Below are 19,593 nucleotides of genomic sequence, written 5' to 3' on the forward strand. Positions count from 1 at the left end.
GTGAATCAATGCACTGCTTCGAATCATACACTCAGTAGTCAACAATAGTGTACAGGTGGAAGCCAGACCCATTTGCACTTGCCAGCAGAGACTGCAACAATTATAGTACCACTCTGCTAGTGAAAGTCACTTCTTGTCGTACTAGACTCTCTGTTGTTGGCTTGCCGTAGTAAGGTACGAAAGAAAAGATGTACCCTGTCTTGCTTTCGGCTAATACATAAACCCCTCAGACCCCATTCGGTTGGTTTCACCAGACTGTACATCTTGAAGGCGACCCTGCCTTTGAAAGCAAAAGTTCTTTCATCAATGTACTGTTCTACAAGACAAATGAGTTAGAAAAAGCACATGGATGACTGATGAAATCCTTGATTTGATGGACCAACAGAGGATGGAAAACAACAAGAACTGGTATAAGTATAAAGAACCCCAGACCAAAATCTGCCAAATGATTAGAAGGGGAAAAACTGAATTGCTGGGTAATTAGTGTAAGGACATAGAAGAATGTGCATCTAAGCATGACACTTTTAATAACAAAATAATGTTATTGGCTTTACATCCCACAACCTACTTTTATGGTTTTTGGAGATGCCAAGATGACAGAATTTAGTCCCGCAGGAGTTCTTTTGCTTGCCAGTAAATATACCGACATGAGGCTGACGTATTTGAGCACCTTCGAATACCACCGGACTGTGCCAGGTTTGAACCTGCCAAGTTGAGGTCAGAAGGCCAGTGCCTCACCCATCTGAGCCACTCAGCCCAGCCATGACACTTTCAATATACACCCAAAAAATTTTTTTTTTTAAGCTGCAGGGTTACATACCAGGAGGACATATGAACTGTTATTTAACAATCAAGGGGAGGTCATCATCGAACATGAAAAGAAAAAAACTGAACAGCGGGAAAGTCTATGTGATTGATCGTTTCCATATTAATAGGGGACCAAGTCCTTCTGATTGTGATATATATGAAGGACTATTAATAACTCACTCGGAAGTAGAATGTGCACTCCGGAACTGCAAAAAGATAAAAGCACATGGACATGATGCCGTATCTGTAGAAATATTAAAAATTCCTCAAGAAGACCAATCACTGGGTATCATGATAAAGCTATTCAATCTGGTATACACCAATGGATCAATCCCTTCTGACTGGTTGACATCAACTTTCATCCCTACTCCAAAGAAAAAAATGGCTAAATCTCATGGAGATTACAGAATCATAAGCCTAGGAGCCATGTTCTCAAAATCTTCCTAAAAGTAATACATGCAAGAACATACAGCAAATGTTTTATATTTTTTAAATAAATTTTACCTAATGTCACACCGACAAAGGTAGGTCTTACGGCAATGACAGGATGGGAAAAGCCTAGGAGTGGGAAGGAAGTGGCAATGGCTTTAATTAAGGTACAACCCCAGCATTTGCCTGTTGTGAAAATGAGAAACCACAGAAAACCATCTTCAGGACTGCCGACAGTGGGGTTCGAACCCACTATCTCCCGGATGCAAGCTCATAGCTGTGCACCCCTAACCACACGGCCAACTCACCTGGTACAACAAATGTGAATCATACATAGGTAGCACCCAGTTTCCTTTTCATAATAGATTTGATATCAGAATGGCATTGCTGTGGTTGCAGGTTTTGGTGCATGTGGATGTATATGCTTGTTTTATTGATTATGAAGAAGGTTTCAACCATGTGATTCATGAAACATTGCTACATGACATCGACATGGATGGTAGAGATATAGGAATTATTGCCAACCTGTATTGGAATCAGACCACATCACTTAAAGTTGACAGCAAACACTCCTGTGCTATTGAAATAAAGCAAGGAGTGAGCCAAGGCTGTGTTCTATCTCCGCTCATCTTCAATATTTACACTGGAAGGGTATTTTCTGAAGCACTAGAAGGAAAAAAGGAGAGCATCGTTGTTACAGGGATCACAATAAATAATCTGCGGTATGCAGATGATACTATTCTGCTTGCAGCAAGTGCTGTAGATCTGCAGACATTACTGACCTGTGTGTTCGAACACAGTGCTGCAGTAAGTCTGCGTTTAAACAGGAAAAAGACCAAGGTAATGGTCATAAGCAAATATGGCTTTCAACCTGTTAACTTGACTGTAGCCGGCACATCACTTGAGCAAGTATAAGGTTTTAAGTATCATGGCCGAGTACTCGATCACAGTTGGAACTATGCTGCCGAGATTACCGTAGATCCCAGATGGAACAGGCAAGGACTGCATTCGAGAGAATGGGCAAACTTCTCTGTAACAGGAACTTTAAGATCAATCTAAGTCTCCATTTACTTTGGGGTTGTGTATTTTCAGTCTTACTTTATGGTGCCAAGACTTGGACCCTAACAGACAACACCAAAAAACTTCAATCCTTTGAGATGTGGTGTTACCGATGACTGCTCAGAATAATTATTTATGTTTTTTTTTTTTTTTTTTTTTTTTTTTTTTTTTTTTTTTTTGCTAGTTGCTTTACGTTGCACCGACACAGATAGGTCATTTATAAGTTTCATTTCTGTATTGATTGGATGCACATATATAGACAAGAAAGATGTTCCACCTACCAATACTTTATTTATTATGAACAGATTCACATCATTACCGGTTTAGGCTATTTATAGCCATCATTAGCTGATATATTACAATATTGCAACCTTTAGACATTGGTGTATGCCACAAAGATGTTGTTATTGATTAGAGCATCCGGATGTCTAATGGGGTTAAAGGTAAAATGTATGTCATAATGTTTTGTCTATATGGGGTTGAAATAGTATCTATGACCAATGTGGCAGTGAAAGGCTATATTAAAAAACTAAAAACTTGTTGCGTATACATTAAGCACATTGAACACATTAAACACATTAAAATACACGAAACATAGTATAAAACACTTGATAAGTTTAAACACACTAAAATATAAGGTACATGTATGTTAAAACACTTGTTAAAATTTGAAAGTTCATGCGCTGTGGAGTTCCTTCTTCAGGCTTCCTTGTGGTTCTTGCACCTCTGTGTCTACGTTGATTTGGTTGCATAAAATGATCCTTGAAAAGGTTCTATTTGACTAGTATATGTCAAATACGTGTGTTCGTGGCGAAAATCCATGTCATAAGATTGTCAAGTACTGTTGTGGTTCAACTGTTTTTAATGAGTTTTAAAGCAGACTGTAAAGTCTTGAATTTTAAATTCGATTAAAATGAGTTGTTGGTAGCAATCTCCCTCTTGTCTGTATTCGTGTTATGGAGCTGCTGTTATCTGTAAAGATAAACTAGTATAAGTACAGTGCGAGTTTGAAGGAGTGCCTGAAGTTGTGTGTGGAGGTGAGATGGGTACTTACTGCTGTTGTTGTCGAGGTCGTGCGGCATTGTGTTTAAGAGCTTGTTGCATACTACTGCGAGTACGTCTGGGACTTGTGTTAGCTGTGGCAAGGGGTATGCGTGGAGGTGTAAGGGGAGTGGCTATTGTAGGGGTAGGGGTGGGGTTAGGCTTGTGATTCGTCAGTCTTTTGAGGCATGCTGTGTTCTGTTTGTTTACTATTTTAAGATAGTCATTTTTTAAAGCAGGAATGGCTTTATCAAAGATGATGCTGGTTTTCACCGTAATGTCATTAATATTGTGATTGCGATTGGTGTATTGGTGCAGGGAAGTATAGAAATCTTCGGTTATGTTGAGCAGGGGGCCCTTAGAATTTATGTTTAATATTTTCATATCGTTTTCGATATCTGTGAAACTATGCTTGAATTCTTTTACATGCTGGCCTATTGTGTGCGATGTTCCGGTATAAGATCAGATAACTAAATGATACCTTCTGCACAACCAATACTATCCAACAGAAAAACATGCAAAGTAGGTCATGAAAATACTTTATCCTTGAAATATTTAATATTATTATCCAGACTTTTTATACAGCTCTCTGGACTAAGGTATGTACTAGGTAAACAAACATAACATTTCTTATGTACACAACATACCTTTTTTTAAAGATTCCATCTAGATGGAAACAGATGCACAATTGCAAGAGATTATCCTCATTTTTTCCATATTGAAAGTCTGTTAAAAGGAGAACAATAAAACTTTGATTTCCACCTATTCAATACATTTAATGTACAACCCTGCACTATCAAGTCTATGAAATGTTTTATACTCATTATTTTAATGTATTTGAATGTGTTTATTGTATTTGTGTATAGAACTTAGATTTAAGCATAGGACAGATTTTACAGTCAAATTTCTAGTCCTGAAGAAGATAGCTTTATACCCACATACCTGGAAGTCAAATCATAACGCATAACTCACACTCAACATGCCCAATTTGGACACAATCAGATAAGGTGTTTCATTACAGCATCCTCCTTTAGACAGGGTAATGTCAATTATTGTTTGATACATATGTAAAGGTATTTATGTTCAGCTGATGATGGCCAATTACGGTCAAAACCAGTACTGTAAGCTAATTCTTACAATAAACAGTATTGATAGGTAGAAATCCTTTCTTATCTGTACTTGAGAGGTCACCTCTATGCCCCTCCACCTTTGCCCCCAGGAATTAACCTGGTACTCATTTTTAGTGTAGGCTGAGTGAACCTCAGGGCCATATGAACCTCTGGAAGTGTAATCTAGTTTCTTAAATTTTTCGACTTTCTGACAGGAAATAGAACCCACGTCCTTCCGTGCAAAGTGAGCACACCTTAACCGCATTGCCAGGCAGCCCTTTCTTCAATTACTCAATCATAACCAATGGTTTAATACTGAATTTACAGGGAATTCCATATAAATTCTACATAAATTATTAAGTGTCCGGAATTTAGCGGGGAAAAACTAGGGTGTGTGTATTATTTGAAATAAGGTTGGTACCGCTTCACCTAACACACTGGATCCCATTATACTATAACACCGTCCGGAATTCGTCTGTGTGCATTAGGAACACATTAGAAGTGAATTGTGAACCACGTATTAAGTATGGTTAAAAGTTCTCATAATTGCTTAATCACAGCTAAAGATCAAATCAAATCAAAATCTCTTTATTTGCAAATGAGGTGTCTACCTCGGTGGCAAATGGTACACTAAAATACATTATTGTCAAGCACTAAATTTTTAATTAAAAAGAGAAAAAGAAAATTTTCCTAGAATACAATATTAGACTATTTACGCTAACAATTTTTTTCTATCAAACACACAGCTCATCCTTAATAAATTTATATTGTTTACAAAATTCTACTTATAATATCTCCTGTACCACTTACAAATATAGTCAACTGATATACAGTATGTGGAATTACTTCAAATGACACTGCACAACTGGTATAAGATTAAAATTTACATTGCATTTATTTACTTTTTTTTTTTTTTTTTTTTTAACCCATTTTGGAATCTAAGTAGCATAACAACCTGCTGCGTTTTAACCAGAGCCCCTTTTGCCACCACTTTTCAGAGTTCCTGAAGGGCCTTCACAGCTACCGTAGCAGTCCCAGGGCCCTCAAGTCCCCACTGTACTTCACCTCTACAGGCACGCCCCTATTTCGGCTGTCCAAACTCCATAGACCAGGGGATGAAATTAATTTATTCACACACATTTTTTATTTACAGTAATCTGCACTGGTCGAATGCCCTCTAACATTTCATTTATTTTCTCTGTTGTTGTTTATTCTCTTCTTGAATATCTGTACAGATTTTGAAAAAGGATCAAACATTACCCTTGGTAAACTGTTCCACTCCTTCACACCCTTCCCAACGAATGAAAAATTACCCCAATCGCATCTGCTAAAATTCCTTCTAATTTTGTACTTGTGGTCAGTTCTGCCAATATAATTATTTTCCAACTGAAGCCTCTCACGGATATCTCTCCATGCTTCTTCTCTTGTATAGGCTCTATATAATCCTATAAGTCTAAGTTTTCTCCCTTCTCTTACTTAAAGTTTCCCAACCAAGTTCCTTTAACATTTCTGATACACTACTTTTTCTCCTGAAATCCCCTGTTACAAACCTTGCTGCTTTCTTCTGCACACTATCTATTTCTTTTATTAGGTATTCTTGGTGAGGATCCCAAACACTGTTTGCATATTCCAGTAATGGACGAACCATACTTAAGTAACTTTTTTCTTTTAATTCTTTGTTGCATCTTTTAAGTAGCATCATGTAACGATCTGTATGCTTTCCCAACAATGTCATCAACATGTCCCTTCCAGTGCAAATTACTTTCAAATCTCACACCTAAGTATTTGCACTTGCCATCTTCTGGGATAACTACCTCATCCAAAGTATATTCAAATTCAGTTTTAAAGCTCCTGTTTGTAAACATTGTAACAGTTGATTTGCCTCCGTTAAACTTCATATTATTTTCTTCAACCCATTCTTGGATACTGTCAAGGTCCCTTTGTAATTCTGAACAATCCTCAATGTTATTTATTTCCCTATAAACAATTATGTCATCTGCATACAATCTTATTTTTGATGTTATATCGTTACCTAAATCATTTGCGTATATTAAGAAAAGTAACGGACCGATTATACTACACTGTGCAATTCCCTTCCAAACTTTCCCTTCCTGTGATATATTATTTCCTACTTTGACTTCTGAACCCTTGAATTTAGAAATGTTCTTATCCAACGTATAACCCTTACGTCCAGTCCTATTCCCTCCAATTTCTTTAATAATATTCCATGTTCCACTCTATCAAAGGCTTTGGAAAGATCTATGGCTATGCAATCTAACTGGCCTCCTGAATCCAACTGATCTGATACGTCCTGCTGAAATCCCACCAGTTGTGCCTCACAAGAAAATTCCTTTCTAAATCCATGTTGGCTCCTCATGTACCAATTCTTATCATCACATATCCCTCTGATGTACTTTGCTATTAAATTCTCCAGTATTTTACAAACTATAATGGTCAGGCTGATTGGTCTGTAGTTCTCTGGTTTCTTTTTATCACCCTTTCCTTTATACATTGGTATTATTATAGATTCCTTCCATTCCTTTGGTATTACACTATTATTTATGACATAGTGAAAGAGAAATTTTAAATAAGGCACTATGTACCACCCCATTGTCTTTAACACCTCCCCAGTAATTTGATCACTTCCTGCTGCCTTTCCTTGCTGAAGCAGTTGGATTTCTCTGAAAATATCTTCATTTGTGAATGAGAAGCTTCTTGTTTCCCTATGTGTGTCTCCCTCTCTATCTTCTGTTACTGTTTCCAACTCCTGACAATCTTCTACTGAATCTCTGAATTCCCTACTAAATAGATTTGCTTTCTCAGTATCTGTTGAATAGTGTTCACACCCTTCTCCCACCATTGTAGGAATTTGGATTCCTTTTACCTTTTGATTCCTAATATATGAATACAACTTTTTCCTTTTCCCTTTATGGTCATTACCCTCTTGAAGTATGCCATTCATATAATTCTCTTTTGCTTCCTTTATCACTCTATTCAGTTCCCTCATTAGCTGTTTTCTAGTTTCTCTATTCTCCCTACCCTCTTTGATATTCCTGTTTACTATTATACATTTTCTTTTTAATTTTCTTATTTCCCTTGTATAATAAACGGGGTCTGAGATAAGCTTAGGGTTATTGACGATGGAGAAAACAATGGAAACCGTGCAGCAGGAAGAATAAATGATGTCGGAGAAAGTTGTACTCGTGACTGGCAAAAAATGAAATGCTACTTCAAAACCCATATAAAAATTGCTGGGCATTTCATACAACACGTTCCTATGCAGCTAATGCCAGGCAGCACACTCATTTAAACATAAGAGTTTCATTTTTGGTCCGTATTGAACTGAGAATGGAAGATAGGAAAAACTAGAAAGGTTCCACCTTTTCAATACAAAAATGTTATAGGTTTATTTATAACATGTATTTGCACTTGGGACTAGTTTCGACGCTGTGTTGGCGTCATCATCAGCCAAAAAATGGGAAAATAGGCCTATTTTCCCATTTTTTGGCTGATGATGACGCCAACACAGCGTCGAAACTAGTCCCAAGTGCAAATACATGTTATAAATAAACCTATAACATTTTTGTATTGAAAAGGTGGAACCTTTCTAGCACACTCATTACGACAACACATAGCACATTACAAATATCCGGGGAAGGTAAGCAAAATGCATTACAATTACCTACCCAACAGCATGTGAAGATTATGAGGGGTTTATTAACACAAATTTATAATTTACAGTACTCTGCTTTGGAGTACATTATTACGTAGGATTAATTTCTTGTAAGTAAAACTCAAATTAAAGCCAATTTTTTTAAACAAAATTATCTCCTACATTACGATGTGCAGACTATTCGCATATATCATCTTCAGCCCTCAATCCAATAATCTTGATGTTAATGTTCTTTAAACTGATCAATCAATCAATCAATCAATCAATCAATCAATCAATCAATCAATCAATCAATCAATCAATCAATCAATCAATCAATCAATCAATCAATCAATCAATCAATCAATCAATCAATCAATCAAGTTGTGAGCACACACATTAAATGAATTCATGAGACACATTGTGATTATTATTGCTTTAGATGACCCTGAAGATATAATGACAGTGTTTAAAGAAATGTCCTTTAACCTAGGAATATAGGATATTTTGGAAGTTGGAAGCAGAAACAGAGAGAGGGAGAGAGAGACATCAAGTATATAACCATTTTAAGGCACAGGCATTGTGATATGATCAACAATACACTGTAATTAGTTTGTATAAAACTATTCCTCCTGATTGGTTTTCTATGATGGAGTACATATCTTTAATTAAATGGGACTCAATTCAAGTAGAAAGTGACCATAACTGAGGGAAAGGTGGCATTTCAGAATTTGCTTGTGCGGGGTAGAATGGGCAGTAATCACACAAACATCTCAGCTACCCTGATACCCTATTTCCCTATACCATCACTGTCTTAGCAAGTTTCTTTCCTTATGCTTAATAATACATCCACCATTTTTCTTTGGCTACAGATTTTAAAAAAACATTCAAAAATAAAGAGTAGAGTGAACTAGAACCAGGAAACATGCAGCTTTATATAACATTTGTCCATGTTACATGCTGACAATACCAAAGATGCAGTTGACATATTACCTGATGTTAGGTTAGCCATCCAGTCTTCCATATCAGTATCCCCACTAAATTCCAGTTTAACAGGTGAAGATGTTTTCGTTAATGCTGGGGTGTGAATAGCGATGCGAGGATGAGATGGTTCACTACAGCATACCACACAGGTAATTTCTGAAATACTGAATTGCATCTAAAAGAAAGAAGACAAAAATTATGAAAAAATAAGGTGCTCCATAACTTATTTATTGCCAGGCTGAGTGGCTCAGACTGCTGAGGTGCTGGCCTTCTGACTCCAACTTGGTAGGTTCGATCCTGGCTCGGTCTGGTAGTATTTGAAGGTGCTCAAATACGTCAGCCTCGTGTCGGTAGCTTCACTGGCACTAAAAAGAACTCCTGCGGGACAAAATTCTGGCAGCTTGGTTTCTCCGAAAACCATAAAATTATTTTTTTTACTTTTTTTGCTAGTTGCTTTACGTCGCACCGACACAGATAGGTCTTATGGCGACAATGGGAAGGGAAAGGCCTAGGAGTTGGAAGGAAGCGGCCGTGGCCTTAGTTAAGGTACAGCCCCAGCATTATATAAAATTATTTAGTGGGACGTAAAGCAAATAACATTATTTATGATAAACTCGCTGTTAAACCTGTGTGCAACTACGTATATTTAGAAAAGATGACTGCAGATTCCCGCAGCTGATAAAAAAAATAGTGCAGCAGCAAGCAGCTTAGTTGAAACAAACTCTAGATGAGATGTCTGTTATTAACACTCCAGATCGACCAGCGTCTTGTGTCGAAACATGACCAACACGAAACTTGGTGCACCATTCCACAACGGTGGTTTTTGACAGGACAGATCTGGCACACAGTGACTGCAGCAATTGTGTGCATCATTTCAAGAGGTGCCTTGACCTTTTGCAGTGCCAAAGTTGTTTAACGATTCTATTTTTTTGTTAAATAACCTTCATGTCGCACCAACACAGATGGCGATGATGGAAAAGGAATGGGCTAGAAGTGGGAACAAAGTGACTGTGGCCTTAATTAAGGTACAGCGCCCAGCATTTGGCTGGTGTGAAAATGGGTAACAACGGAAATCCGTCTTCAGGATGCCGAGAGTGGGGTTTGAACCCCTCTCCCAAGTGCAAGCTGATAGCTACGTGACCCAAACCACACTGCAATTGCTTGGCTGGTTATCAAATCTATGTGTCACTTTTATTGTGTTGCAGTTTGTAATCACATCTTTCTATAAGGGGTGATCAAAAAGTTTCCGTTCGACGGGCGTACAGTCTTGAATCGGGATGCCAATCGGGCAAAATCGCCCTGAGCATCGAGGCACTCATCCCACCTTTGCACCGTGTGGTAGAACACCATGAAGAAGTCTGTAACCACCTGCTGGGCATCCTTGTCTGACAGGAAACGTCCACCTTTAAAGGTCTTTTTACGGGACCAAAGGCACGATAATCGGATGGGGAGAGATCAGGACTACAGCCCGCTTCTTGTTATCGTCCGTAATGGACGAGGCTGGCCTCCCAGATCGACCGGTGTCTTGTGCCGAACTGCGACCCACACGAAACTTGGTGCACCATTCCACAATGGTGGTTTTTGACAGACGTACTTTTTTTTTTTTTTGCTAGGGGCTTTACGTCGCACCGACACAGATAGGTCTTATGGCGACGATGGGATAGGAAAGGCCTAGGAGTTGGAAGGAAGCGGCCGTGGCCTTAATTAAGGTACAGCCCAAGCATTTGCCTGGTGTGAAAATGGGAAACCACGGAAAACCATCTTCAGGGCTGCCGATGGTGGGATTCGAACCTACTATCTCCCGGATGCAAGTTCACAGCCGCGCGCCTCTACGCGCACGGCCAACACGCCCGGTGACAGACGTACTGCCCCATACACAGTCTTCATTCTCCAATGAATGTCCACCGGCATATGTCATTTAGCAGCCAAGAACAGAATAACAGCACGCTGGTCCTGTTTGGACGCATGTGGCCGCATTTAACGCACACCTCGGCATGACACAACTGTCACACTAATCCCTTTGACTACATGTCCCGGCTTATATATACCCGCATGGGAGCCATGCTACGTTGCATGTCCGCTACGGCAACGTCCTCACACATTATATGTGGACTTCTGAGAGTGACGCCACATTTAACAATGTTTTAGCCAGTGGCAATGGCTGTCAAAATGTTGCACAGTTTACAGTTTTCTTATAAAACTAAACTTATTTCTAGGAGACGGTTGGTTGTCCACTATCCTTGCCACTCTCCGACAAGTAACAGCAATTTATGCAGGTTGGACTACACTGAAGTTTTACTATTTAAGAAAAAATAATAATTTAAAGACAAAATTTAAGTAATGTCACTAGAGAGTGAAATGCAACATATCACAAAGTGGTAACTCCTGGGAAGAGAAAGTACAATGGAAAGAATTATCTGCATTTCTAACGTTAATTATTGCCTGTTGGATACTGGTGTTGGCTTTCGTAATCAGTGTCAAATGATAGGTGATGGACTTCGCGATATGCCAAAAATCCTCAGTAGCCCTTACCAAGATCAACTGACATGAGCCCTTCTTCTGTGGATCAGTGGTAGCGCGTCTGTCTCAGGATCTAACATCGCAGGTTCAAACCAGCAGAGGTATTGGATTTTTTACAGTATTCCACGTCACACTACGTTGCCATAGTGACACATTTGCTATTTACCCAACAAAATTAATTAGAAACTCTGGAATAGAAATGTAGGCAGCCTACAAGGCACAGAATCAAAATACTGCACACTGTGGCTGAGGTCGTCATCATTTAGTTATTTAAATTTTTTCGCAAGTGGTTTTTAACATCACACGAACACATCAAACACTTTTACCAATGCAAGGATGGGTAAGGGCTAGGATTGGGAAGGTTGTGGCTATGGCATTAAGGTACAGCTACAGCATTTGGCTCATGTTAAAATGGGAAACCGTGGAAAATTATCTTCAGGACTGCCAACTGTGTGATTTGAACGCACCAGCACCCAAATTCAATCTCACAGCTACGCGGCCCGAATCGCAATGTCAACTCACTCTGTGGTGATTATTAATATAATATATTGTTTTGGCCTCTTAGTACCACAGTAAATACCATTCTGGATTTCAAGTATTCCTCCATCTTGATGCAATTCTTTTATCTTTAGCACCAGGTTTTCTTCTCATTCTTTCCGAAAGATCCTTTAACCCATGTACCCAGGTCCTAAATTAACATCCTTCTTGTCTCAGAGACACTGGCCAGATCGCTTCATCATAATAACTGAGAGCTTTTCAAACTTCGAGTAAAGCTCTGCATTTGACCTCATAGAATATTCGCACTCAATTCTCTCCATCTTACCACGGTGCTGGAGCCTGCCATGAGATTCATCCGGACTGATAACTGGGTTGTATAACGGTCCCCCCCCCCCATCTTACAATGTTGTAAACACTACCAGACATATAGGCAGCAGTCGGAGGGATATATCAACAAGCTCAAGTCTAACTTTGGAGTGTTCACATCAAATTTCAACTTGTTATAGTTATAGCGTCCCTTTAGACTAACGCCCCATACAAGCACACAATGCTTTAGGAATAAAACAACAAACAGACTTCTGACATATAACAAGTCATTCCAGCATTAAGTCAACGATTAGGAGAAACTACAGTATTATTTATGACAGACATGCTAAATCCAATTAGCATTAATTTATAAGATGAAGAAGCATGAAGATTAAAGATGCCTAAATGTTCTAAGAACACAAACAAAATATTTTAGCCAGAACTCAAGTAAATTTTTAGTGAGTTCTTTAACAGAGTCTTGTTCATTTTCTATATTTAAGAGACAATGTTATCTTCAAGATTTTAGAAAATTAATGTTTTGGGCTTAAAGAACAAACTTTTTAAGACCATAATAGATTGAACTCAATATGTACATAACAGTTAATTTTTTTTTTTTAGTTCCATAGCTAAGATACATACATGAACATTGCAATTAAGATTGTTAAAGAATTTGGTAAAATAGCATATGTTTGTAAAGTAGTATAAGTTCATTCAAAAGGTCAAGGTCAAGGTCCTAATCAACCTTGAGAAACTATAGTAGCTGATGATGCTCAGAAAAAGAGCGAAACATGTACCAAGTATAACAATTCAGTAAGGATATAATCCCAACTAAGCTAATTATGTATTGAATAGGTGGACTGTAATAAACCATTGTATTTTTACATCATAATTTCCACAGCTTCCCATATAATCCTAGACTTGTACAGTTTAGTGTGGATAAGAGCTAGAACATCTTGGAATACGACATCATGACCTCACGATAGAGCGTTCTCAGCTATTGCTGGCTTGTCTGGCTGGTGAGACGGGTATTTCTCTGGTGTTCCTTGATGCGAGACCCAATCCAGCGGCATGTTCGGCCAATGTATACCTTGCCACAAGTATAGGGAATTTTGTACACCCCAAGGTGTAATAGTGGTGACAATATGTCCTTGCTTTTGCCCAAACAGTGTGCAGTTTTAGTGACAGTGCCAAACAAGGCTTTAATATTGTGCTTGTGGAGGACCTTGGCAATTTGGCCTGTGGTTTTGCTTAGTTGTCCCTCTGGGAAGCAGGGCTCTATAAATCTGTAAATTGTTGTAACCATTACCTTTGAACGTGACAGAGTGTCCACCTCCACCTGGATATTTGATGGCTCACAAATTCGTGTCACTCTCGTGGTGAGTGTGTCTGTCTGTCTCTGTCTCTGTGAATCTGCAACAAGATAGAAATTTTTTTTCTTGTGGGTAGGCTTAGGATAGATGGTATATCCTAAGGAGCCATCTGGTTTCTTTCTTACTAGAACATCCAAGAAAGGAAGGCATCCGTCCAACTCCATCTCCATAGTGAATTTAATTGAAGAATGTTGCTCATTTAAGTGGTTTAAAAATTCAAGGCTTTCTCAGGACCTTCTGTCCATATCACAAATGCATCATCAACATACTTCCACCAAATCATAGCTTTGACGGGCACCAAAGCAACAGACTCATTCTCAGAATGTTCCATAAAGAAATTAGCCACTACTAGTCACCCCATCCGTCTGTTCTATTGCATTCTTGAATTCAAATTATTATTATTATTATTATTATTATTATTATTATTATTATTATTATTATTATTATTATTATTATTATTATTATTATTATTATTATTATTACTACTTTTTTTTTCTATGTAAAAGGAAATCATCATGGTGGTGCTGCAAACAGCCAAGCTCATGGGGAGGAGGAAAATGATGTTGGTGAAATTATGCTTGAGGAAGTGGAAAGGATAGTAAATAAACTCCATTGTCATAAGGCAGCAGGAATAGATGAAATTAGACCTGAAATGGTGAAGTATAGTGGGAAGGCAGGGATGAAATGGCTTCATAGAGTAGTAAAATTAGCGTGGAGTGTTGGTAAGGTACCTTCAGATTGGACAAAAGCAGTAATTGCACCTATCTATAAGCAAGGGAACAGGAAGGATTGCAACAACTATCGAGGTATCTCATTGATTAGTATACCAGGCAAAGTATTCACTGGCATCTTGGAAGGGAAGGTGCGATCAGTCATTGAGAGGAAGTTGGATGAAACCCAGTGCGGTTTCAGACCACAAAGAGGCTGTCAGGATCAGATTTTCAGTATGCGCCAGGTAATTGAAATATGCTACGAGAGGAATAGGCAGTTGTGTTTATGTTTCGTAGATCTAGGGAAAGCATATGACAGGGTACCAAGGGAAAAGATGTTCGCCATACTGGGGGACTATGGAATTAAAGGTAGATTATTAAAATCAATCAAAGGCATTTATGTTGACAATTGGGCTTCAGTGAGAATTGATGGTAGAATGAGTTCTTGGTTCAGGGTACTTACAGGAGTTAGACAAGGCTGTAATCTTTCACCTTTGCCGTTTGTAGTTTACATGGATCATCTGCTGAAAGGTATAAAATGGCTGGGAGGGATTCAGTTAGGTGGAAATGTAGTAAGCAGTTTGGCCTATGCTGACGACTTGGTCTTAATGGCAGACTGTCCCGAAAGCCTGCAGTCTAATATCTTGGAACTTGAAAATAGGTGCAATGAGTATGGTATGAAAATTAGCCTCTCGAAGACTAAATTGATGTCAGTAGGTAAGAAATTCAACAGAATCGAATGTCAGATTGGTGATACAAAGCTGGAACAGGTCGATAATTTCAAGTATTTAGTTTGTGTGTTTTCCCAGGATGGTAATATACTAAGTGAGATTGAATCAAGGTGTAGTAAAGCTAATGCAGTGAGCTCGCAGTTGCGATCAGCAGTATTCTGTAAGAAGGAAGTCAGCTCCCAGACGAAACTATCTTTGCATCGGTCTGTTTTCAGACCAACTTTGCTTTACGGGAGCGAAAGCTGGGTGGACTCAGGATATCTTATTCATAAGTTAGAAGTAACAGACATGAAAGTAGCAAGAATGATTGCTGGTACAAACAGGTGGGAACAATGGCAGGAAGGAGCTCGGAATGAAGAGATAAAGGCTAATTTAGGAATGAACTCGATGAATGTAGCTGTACGCATAAACCGGCTTCGGTGGTGGGGCCATGTGAGGCGAATGGAGGAGGATAGGTTACCTAGGAGAATAATGGACTCTGTTATGGAGGGTAAGAGAAGTAGAGGGAGACCAAGACGACGATGGTTAGACTCGGTTTCTAAGGATTTAAAGATAAGAGGTATAGAACTAAATGAGGCCACAACACTAGTCACAAATCAAGGATTGTGGCGACGTTTAGTAAATTCTCAGAGGCTTGCAGACCGAACGCTGAAAGGCATAACAGTCCATAATGATTATGTATGTATGTTGTTATTATTATTATTATTATTATTATTATTATTATTATTATTATTATTATTATTATTATTATTATAGAAGTCTTCCTTGTGAACAGTGTAGATTTCCTTCTGAAGACGTGGAGCACAGTTCTCTGTGAAATGTAAAGATTTTCACCTTGACACGGCATAAGCCCAAACGCTCATATCATGTCCATAACTGAATAAAGTGTTACACTGGATGATTCCTCCTGTGCTAGACCTGCTCCCTGTTCCTTTCCCTCCTTCAGTTAGGGTTCAGCACCTTGTTAGTATGTTTTCAGGCTATCTACCTCTTTAATGAAGTAGATATTGTAATTTCTGGGTTATATCACTCTTTTGAATGTTGTAAATGTGGCTAAAACATATTATTTATGCATTTGCTCCTGTTGTAGCTCAACCTTGTTAATCTTGTTTCTACTCGCTGTTAACATCTCTTTTCAAATGGTTGTGGAATTCATGCCCTCTCTTCTCCTTATATTAATTGCTTGAAATATACATTCTATGTTGAGCTTGAGATTTTTCCTCTTTTTGTTATTTCCCTTGTCTTCTGTACCTACCACAGACAACCTCTGGATTTTCTAAGCTGCTTCTGATATAGTTTACGCTAAGTTAATATATTGGCAATGTGTCGTTATTTTGGACATTCCAGCCTGCTTTGATGATATTGTTTATCATTACTATAACTAAAGGCGACCATTATGTGACAATTGGTCGTAGATCTAAATAACTTCCCCATTTTGACTATTGTTAGCAAGCTCAGTTACAACTAGTAACAGAGAGTTACAACTACTAGCAGAGTTTATTCCCCTAAATCTCCGGATGTAACAAATGGCAGCAGAGCTAACAACTACCACATATGTTACAGTTGGCAGAGGTGAAAAGCTGTTTGGATTCTTTCTCTGATGAATTAAAGGAAATGATCTCTTCAAGATACTTAAAAATGAATGCAATGTTAGATACTTGTGTATTTGGTATTATCATAATCAGACATCATTACTTCAGAATTTTCAAAAGACATATGGGGACATACTTCTTGTAATGTTTCAACCTGGAATGAGGCGATCATCTGCCTTTAGGACCATCATCTGAAAAAGCAAGGTGGTCTATTTTCACAACTTTGCATCCAGTACCCAGCCTGTTCCCATTATTGGGTAGTTGGTTTCTCCACTGATGGATGACCTTTTCAAGAACACAGTTGAAAAGAATGGGTGAGAGTCCATCTTGAGATTTAAGTATCCTCATAAAAAGAATTCAACCCCTTTTTTGTCCTTTTTTAACCCCCACCCCTTAAGTGTTTTTTTAAACAAAAAATATACTTTATTTTTAAAAGGGATTAAAAATACAAATTTTCATGCCAGTAATATGTTAATTTTTTTTTAGATATATTGTGGATATGTTCATTTTAAAATTTCACCCCCTTTAACACTTCCCCTCAAGTGGATTTTCAGAAAATAATTTATACGCATTCCTTTACTTTTACAGGAGATTGCAAATACCAATTTTCATGTCTATAACATGTTACTTTTTTAGATATATTGTAGATATACTCGTTTTAAAAATTCACCCCCTTTGTCACTCCTGCTTGCCCCCTCTTAAATAGATTTTCCAAAATACGTGTTTATTTTTAAAGGAGATTCCAAATACCGATTTTCATGACTGTAACATCTTCCGTTTTTGAGATATAAGTATCCTCATAAAAGGTATTCAACCTATTTTTCACCCTTTTTCACCCCTTAAGAGGATTTTCCAAAAACAGAAAAATATGTGTTTCCTTACTTTTAAAGGAGATACCATGTCTTTCCCTGTTAAGTTATTCAGATATAGACACACTCATTTTAAAAGTTCACCCCACTTTTAACCCCCTTGTCTGTCTGTTAGGTCATCAGCTCAGAGGCTGGCTGGATCCTCAAATAGCACCACTAAAGGTTATGCGGTTATAAGGAAACCGCAAAAACCAATGACAGCACCACAATGAGGCGTACTAGGCAAGATGAGGAGTGAGGTAGTTTGTCATTGCTTTCCTCACTGGGTCAGAAAGTACTACTGCAGCACGAATGACCCTATGAGCAGCACCTTTCGTAACACTCAGACGCACCAGTCGTGCTCTGCATGTCATTACTCAGCACTACTCATACCCCAGCAGCTTCCATATTGTCACAGCCATGGATGTTGACTGGGACTTCGGTGGAAGCTACACTTTACTCTGGCCTGTGCCAAGAGATTGATACAAAAGTACTGTATCCATCAAGAAATGACAGCATTAACCCCCTTAGGAAAGGAATATCCAAAGATCCTCCCTTAGTGAGCACAAACGCTGAATTATAAATGTATCCCCAAAATTTCATTTCTTTATTCCAGTACTTTTGGCTCGGCGATGATGAATCAGTTATTTGTTTTACGTACTATTAACTACTTTTACACTTTCTAGATTTTATATTCAGATATAAAATTAATCACCTTGTATGGCTCTTTATCTGAATGGTCAGCATCATGACCTTTGGTTTGGAGGATCCTGGGTTCGATTCTCATCTCGGTTGGGGATTTCAGCTGTGCCTAGTTAATTCCTCTGGTTTGGGGACTGAGCATTTGTGTTTGTCACACCCCTTGATATACAAAAAACATCCCACTACCAACCATTGCAGAAACATACAATAGTGAAAACATTCCTTCAGAGAGGGTTGGTATCAGGAAGTGCAAAGGTTGTAAAATGGGTGGGACACAGTTCACACGAGTGACTCCACCAAGGTGGGCGGAAGGCAGCAGAAAATAATTCAGAATTTACCAGCACAACATTAATAATACTAGAACTTTGTAAACCTTTATTTCACAATATTTTTAACTGAATTTTTAAAAAAAGGACATATTGGTTTTATGTCCTACTAACCACTTTTATGGTTTTTGGACGTCAAGGTGCCAGAATTTTGTCCCGCAGGAGTTGTTTTATATGCCAGACTCAAGGCTGACCTATTTGAGCACCTTCAATTACTACTGGACAGAACCAAACCTGCCAAGTTTGGCTCTGAAGACCAGTGCTCTACTGTCTGAGCTACTCAGTCCAGATATGGAAAAAAAAAAACTGTGTATAAATGACAGAGTAACTAAATCACTGAACAATAATGTTCTTTGTTTAGTGTTCTTTCAGTTGCAATGGACGTTGAGAGATCCTGGATGTTGCAGTTTTGTCCTGAATGAGCCATTTAATATAGCAGGAGGGATACAGAGTTGATGCATTTAAACTCCCTCAAAAAACCTCACGTAGAATTGAATGAACTCTATTGGGAACAGAACAACAAATAACAAACTGAACTGCTAACTGACAAAAAATAATAATTAAAAAAAATCACTCTTGTATTCTTCTTGCAACTTGTAGCATATCAGAGCCCATTTTTATAAGCAATTAGGCTTACCAAATATCGATTCATCTAATCAGTGATCTTTGCTAAGAAATTTACACCATGTTTTTATGAGTTTCTGAATTCTATTTTAGTTACTGCATATTACATGCACAAACCGTACCTCTGTTTTTCACTTTCCTGCTTACATCTTAACAGAGTTCTTTTTCTGTTATTCTCAGAACTTACTCCTGAAATATTATGACAATTTTCGAAGTTATACCATGCATAATACTCCGCTCATATTTTTTCTGGAGTTTAGCGAAAAAAAACTTGGGATGCGCACA

At 38.2% G+C, this 19,593-nt stretch overlaps 1 protein-coding gene across 5 annotated transcripts in view; it reads right to left on the reverse strand.

The window, feature by feature from the left end:
* Positions 1 to 19,593, reverse strand: part of Pex23 (peroxin 23) — a 986,852-nt gene that overhangs the window by 378,686 nt on the left and 588,573 nt on the right. For all 5 annotated transcript variants that reach the window (XM_067142270.2, XM_067142269.2, XM_067142271.2 and 2 more), the window contains one exon: positions 9,091 to 9,256. In XM_067142270.2, the coding sequence (XP_066998371.2) occupies positions 9,091 to 9,256 (166 nt within the window). The remainder of the gene's footprint in view (positions 1 to 9,090; positions 9,257 to 19,593) is intronic.

The sequence above is a fragment of the Anabrus simplex genome, chromosome 2 (genome assembly GCF_040414725.1).
Source record: "Anabrus simplex isolate iqAnaSimp1 chromosome 2, ASM4041472v1, whole genome shotgun sequence".
NCBI classification, from domain to species: domain Eukaryota; kingdom Metazoa; phylum Arthropoda; class Insecta; order Orthoptera; family Tettigoniidae; genus Anabrus; species Anabrus simplex.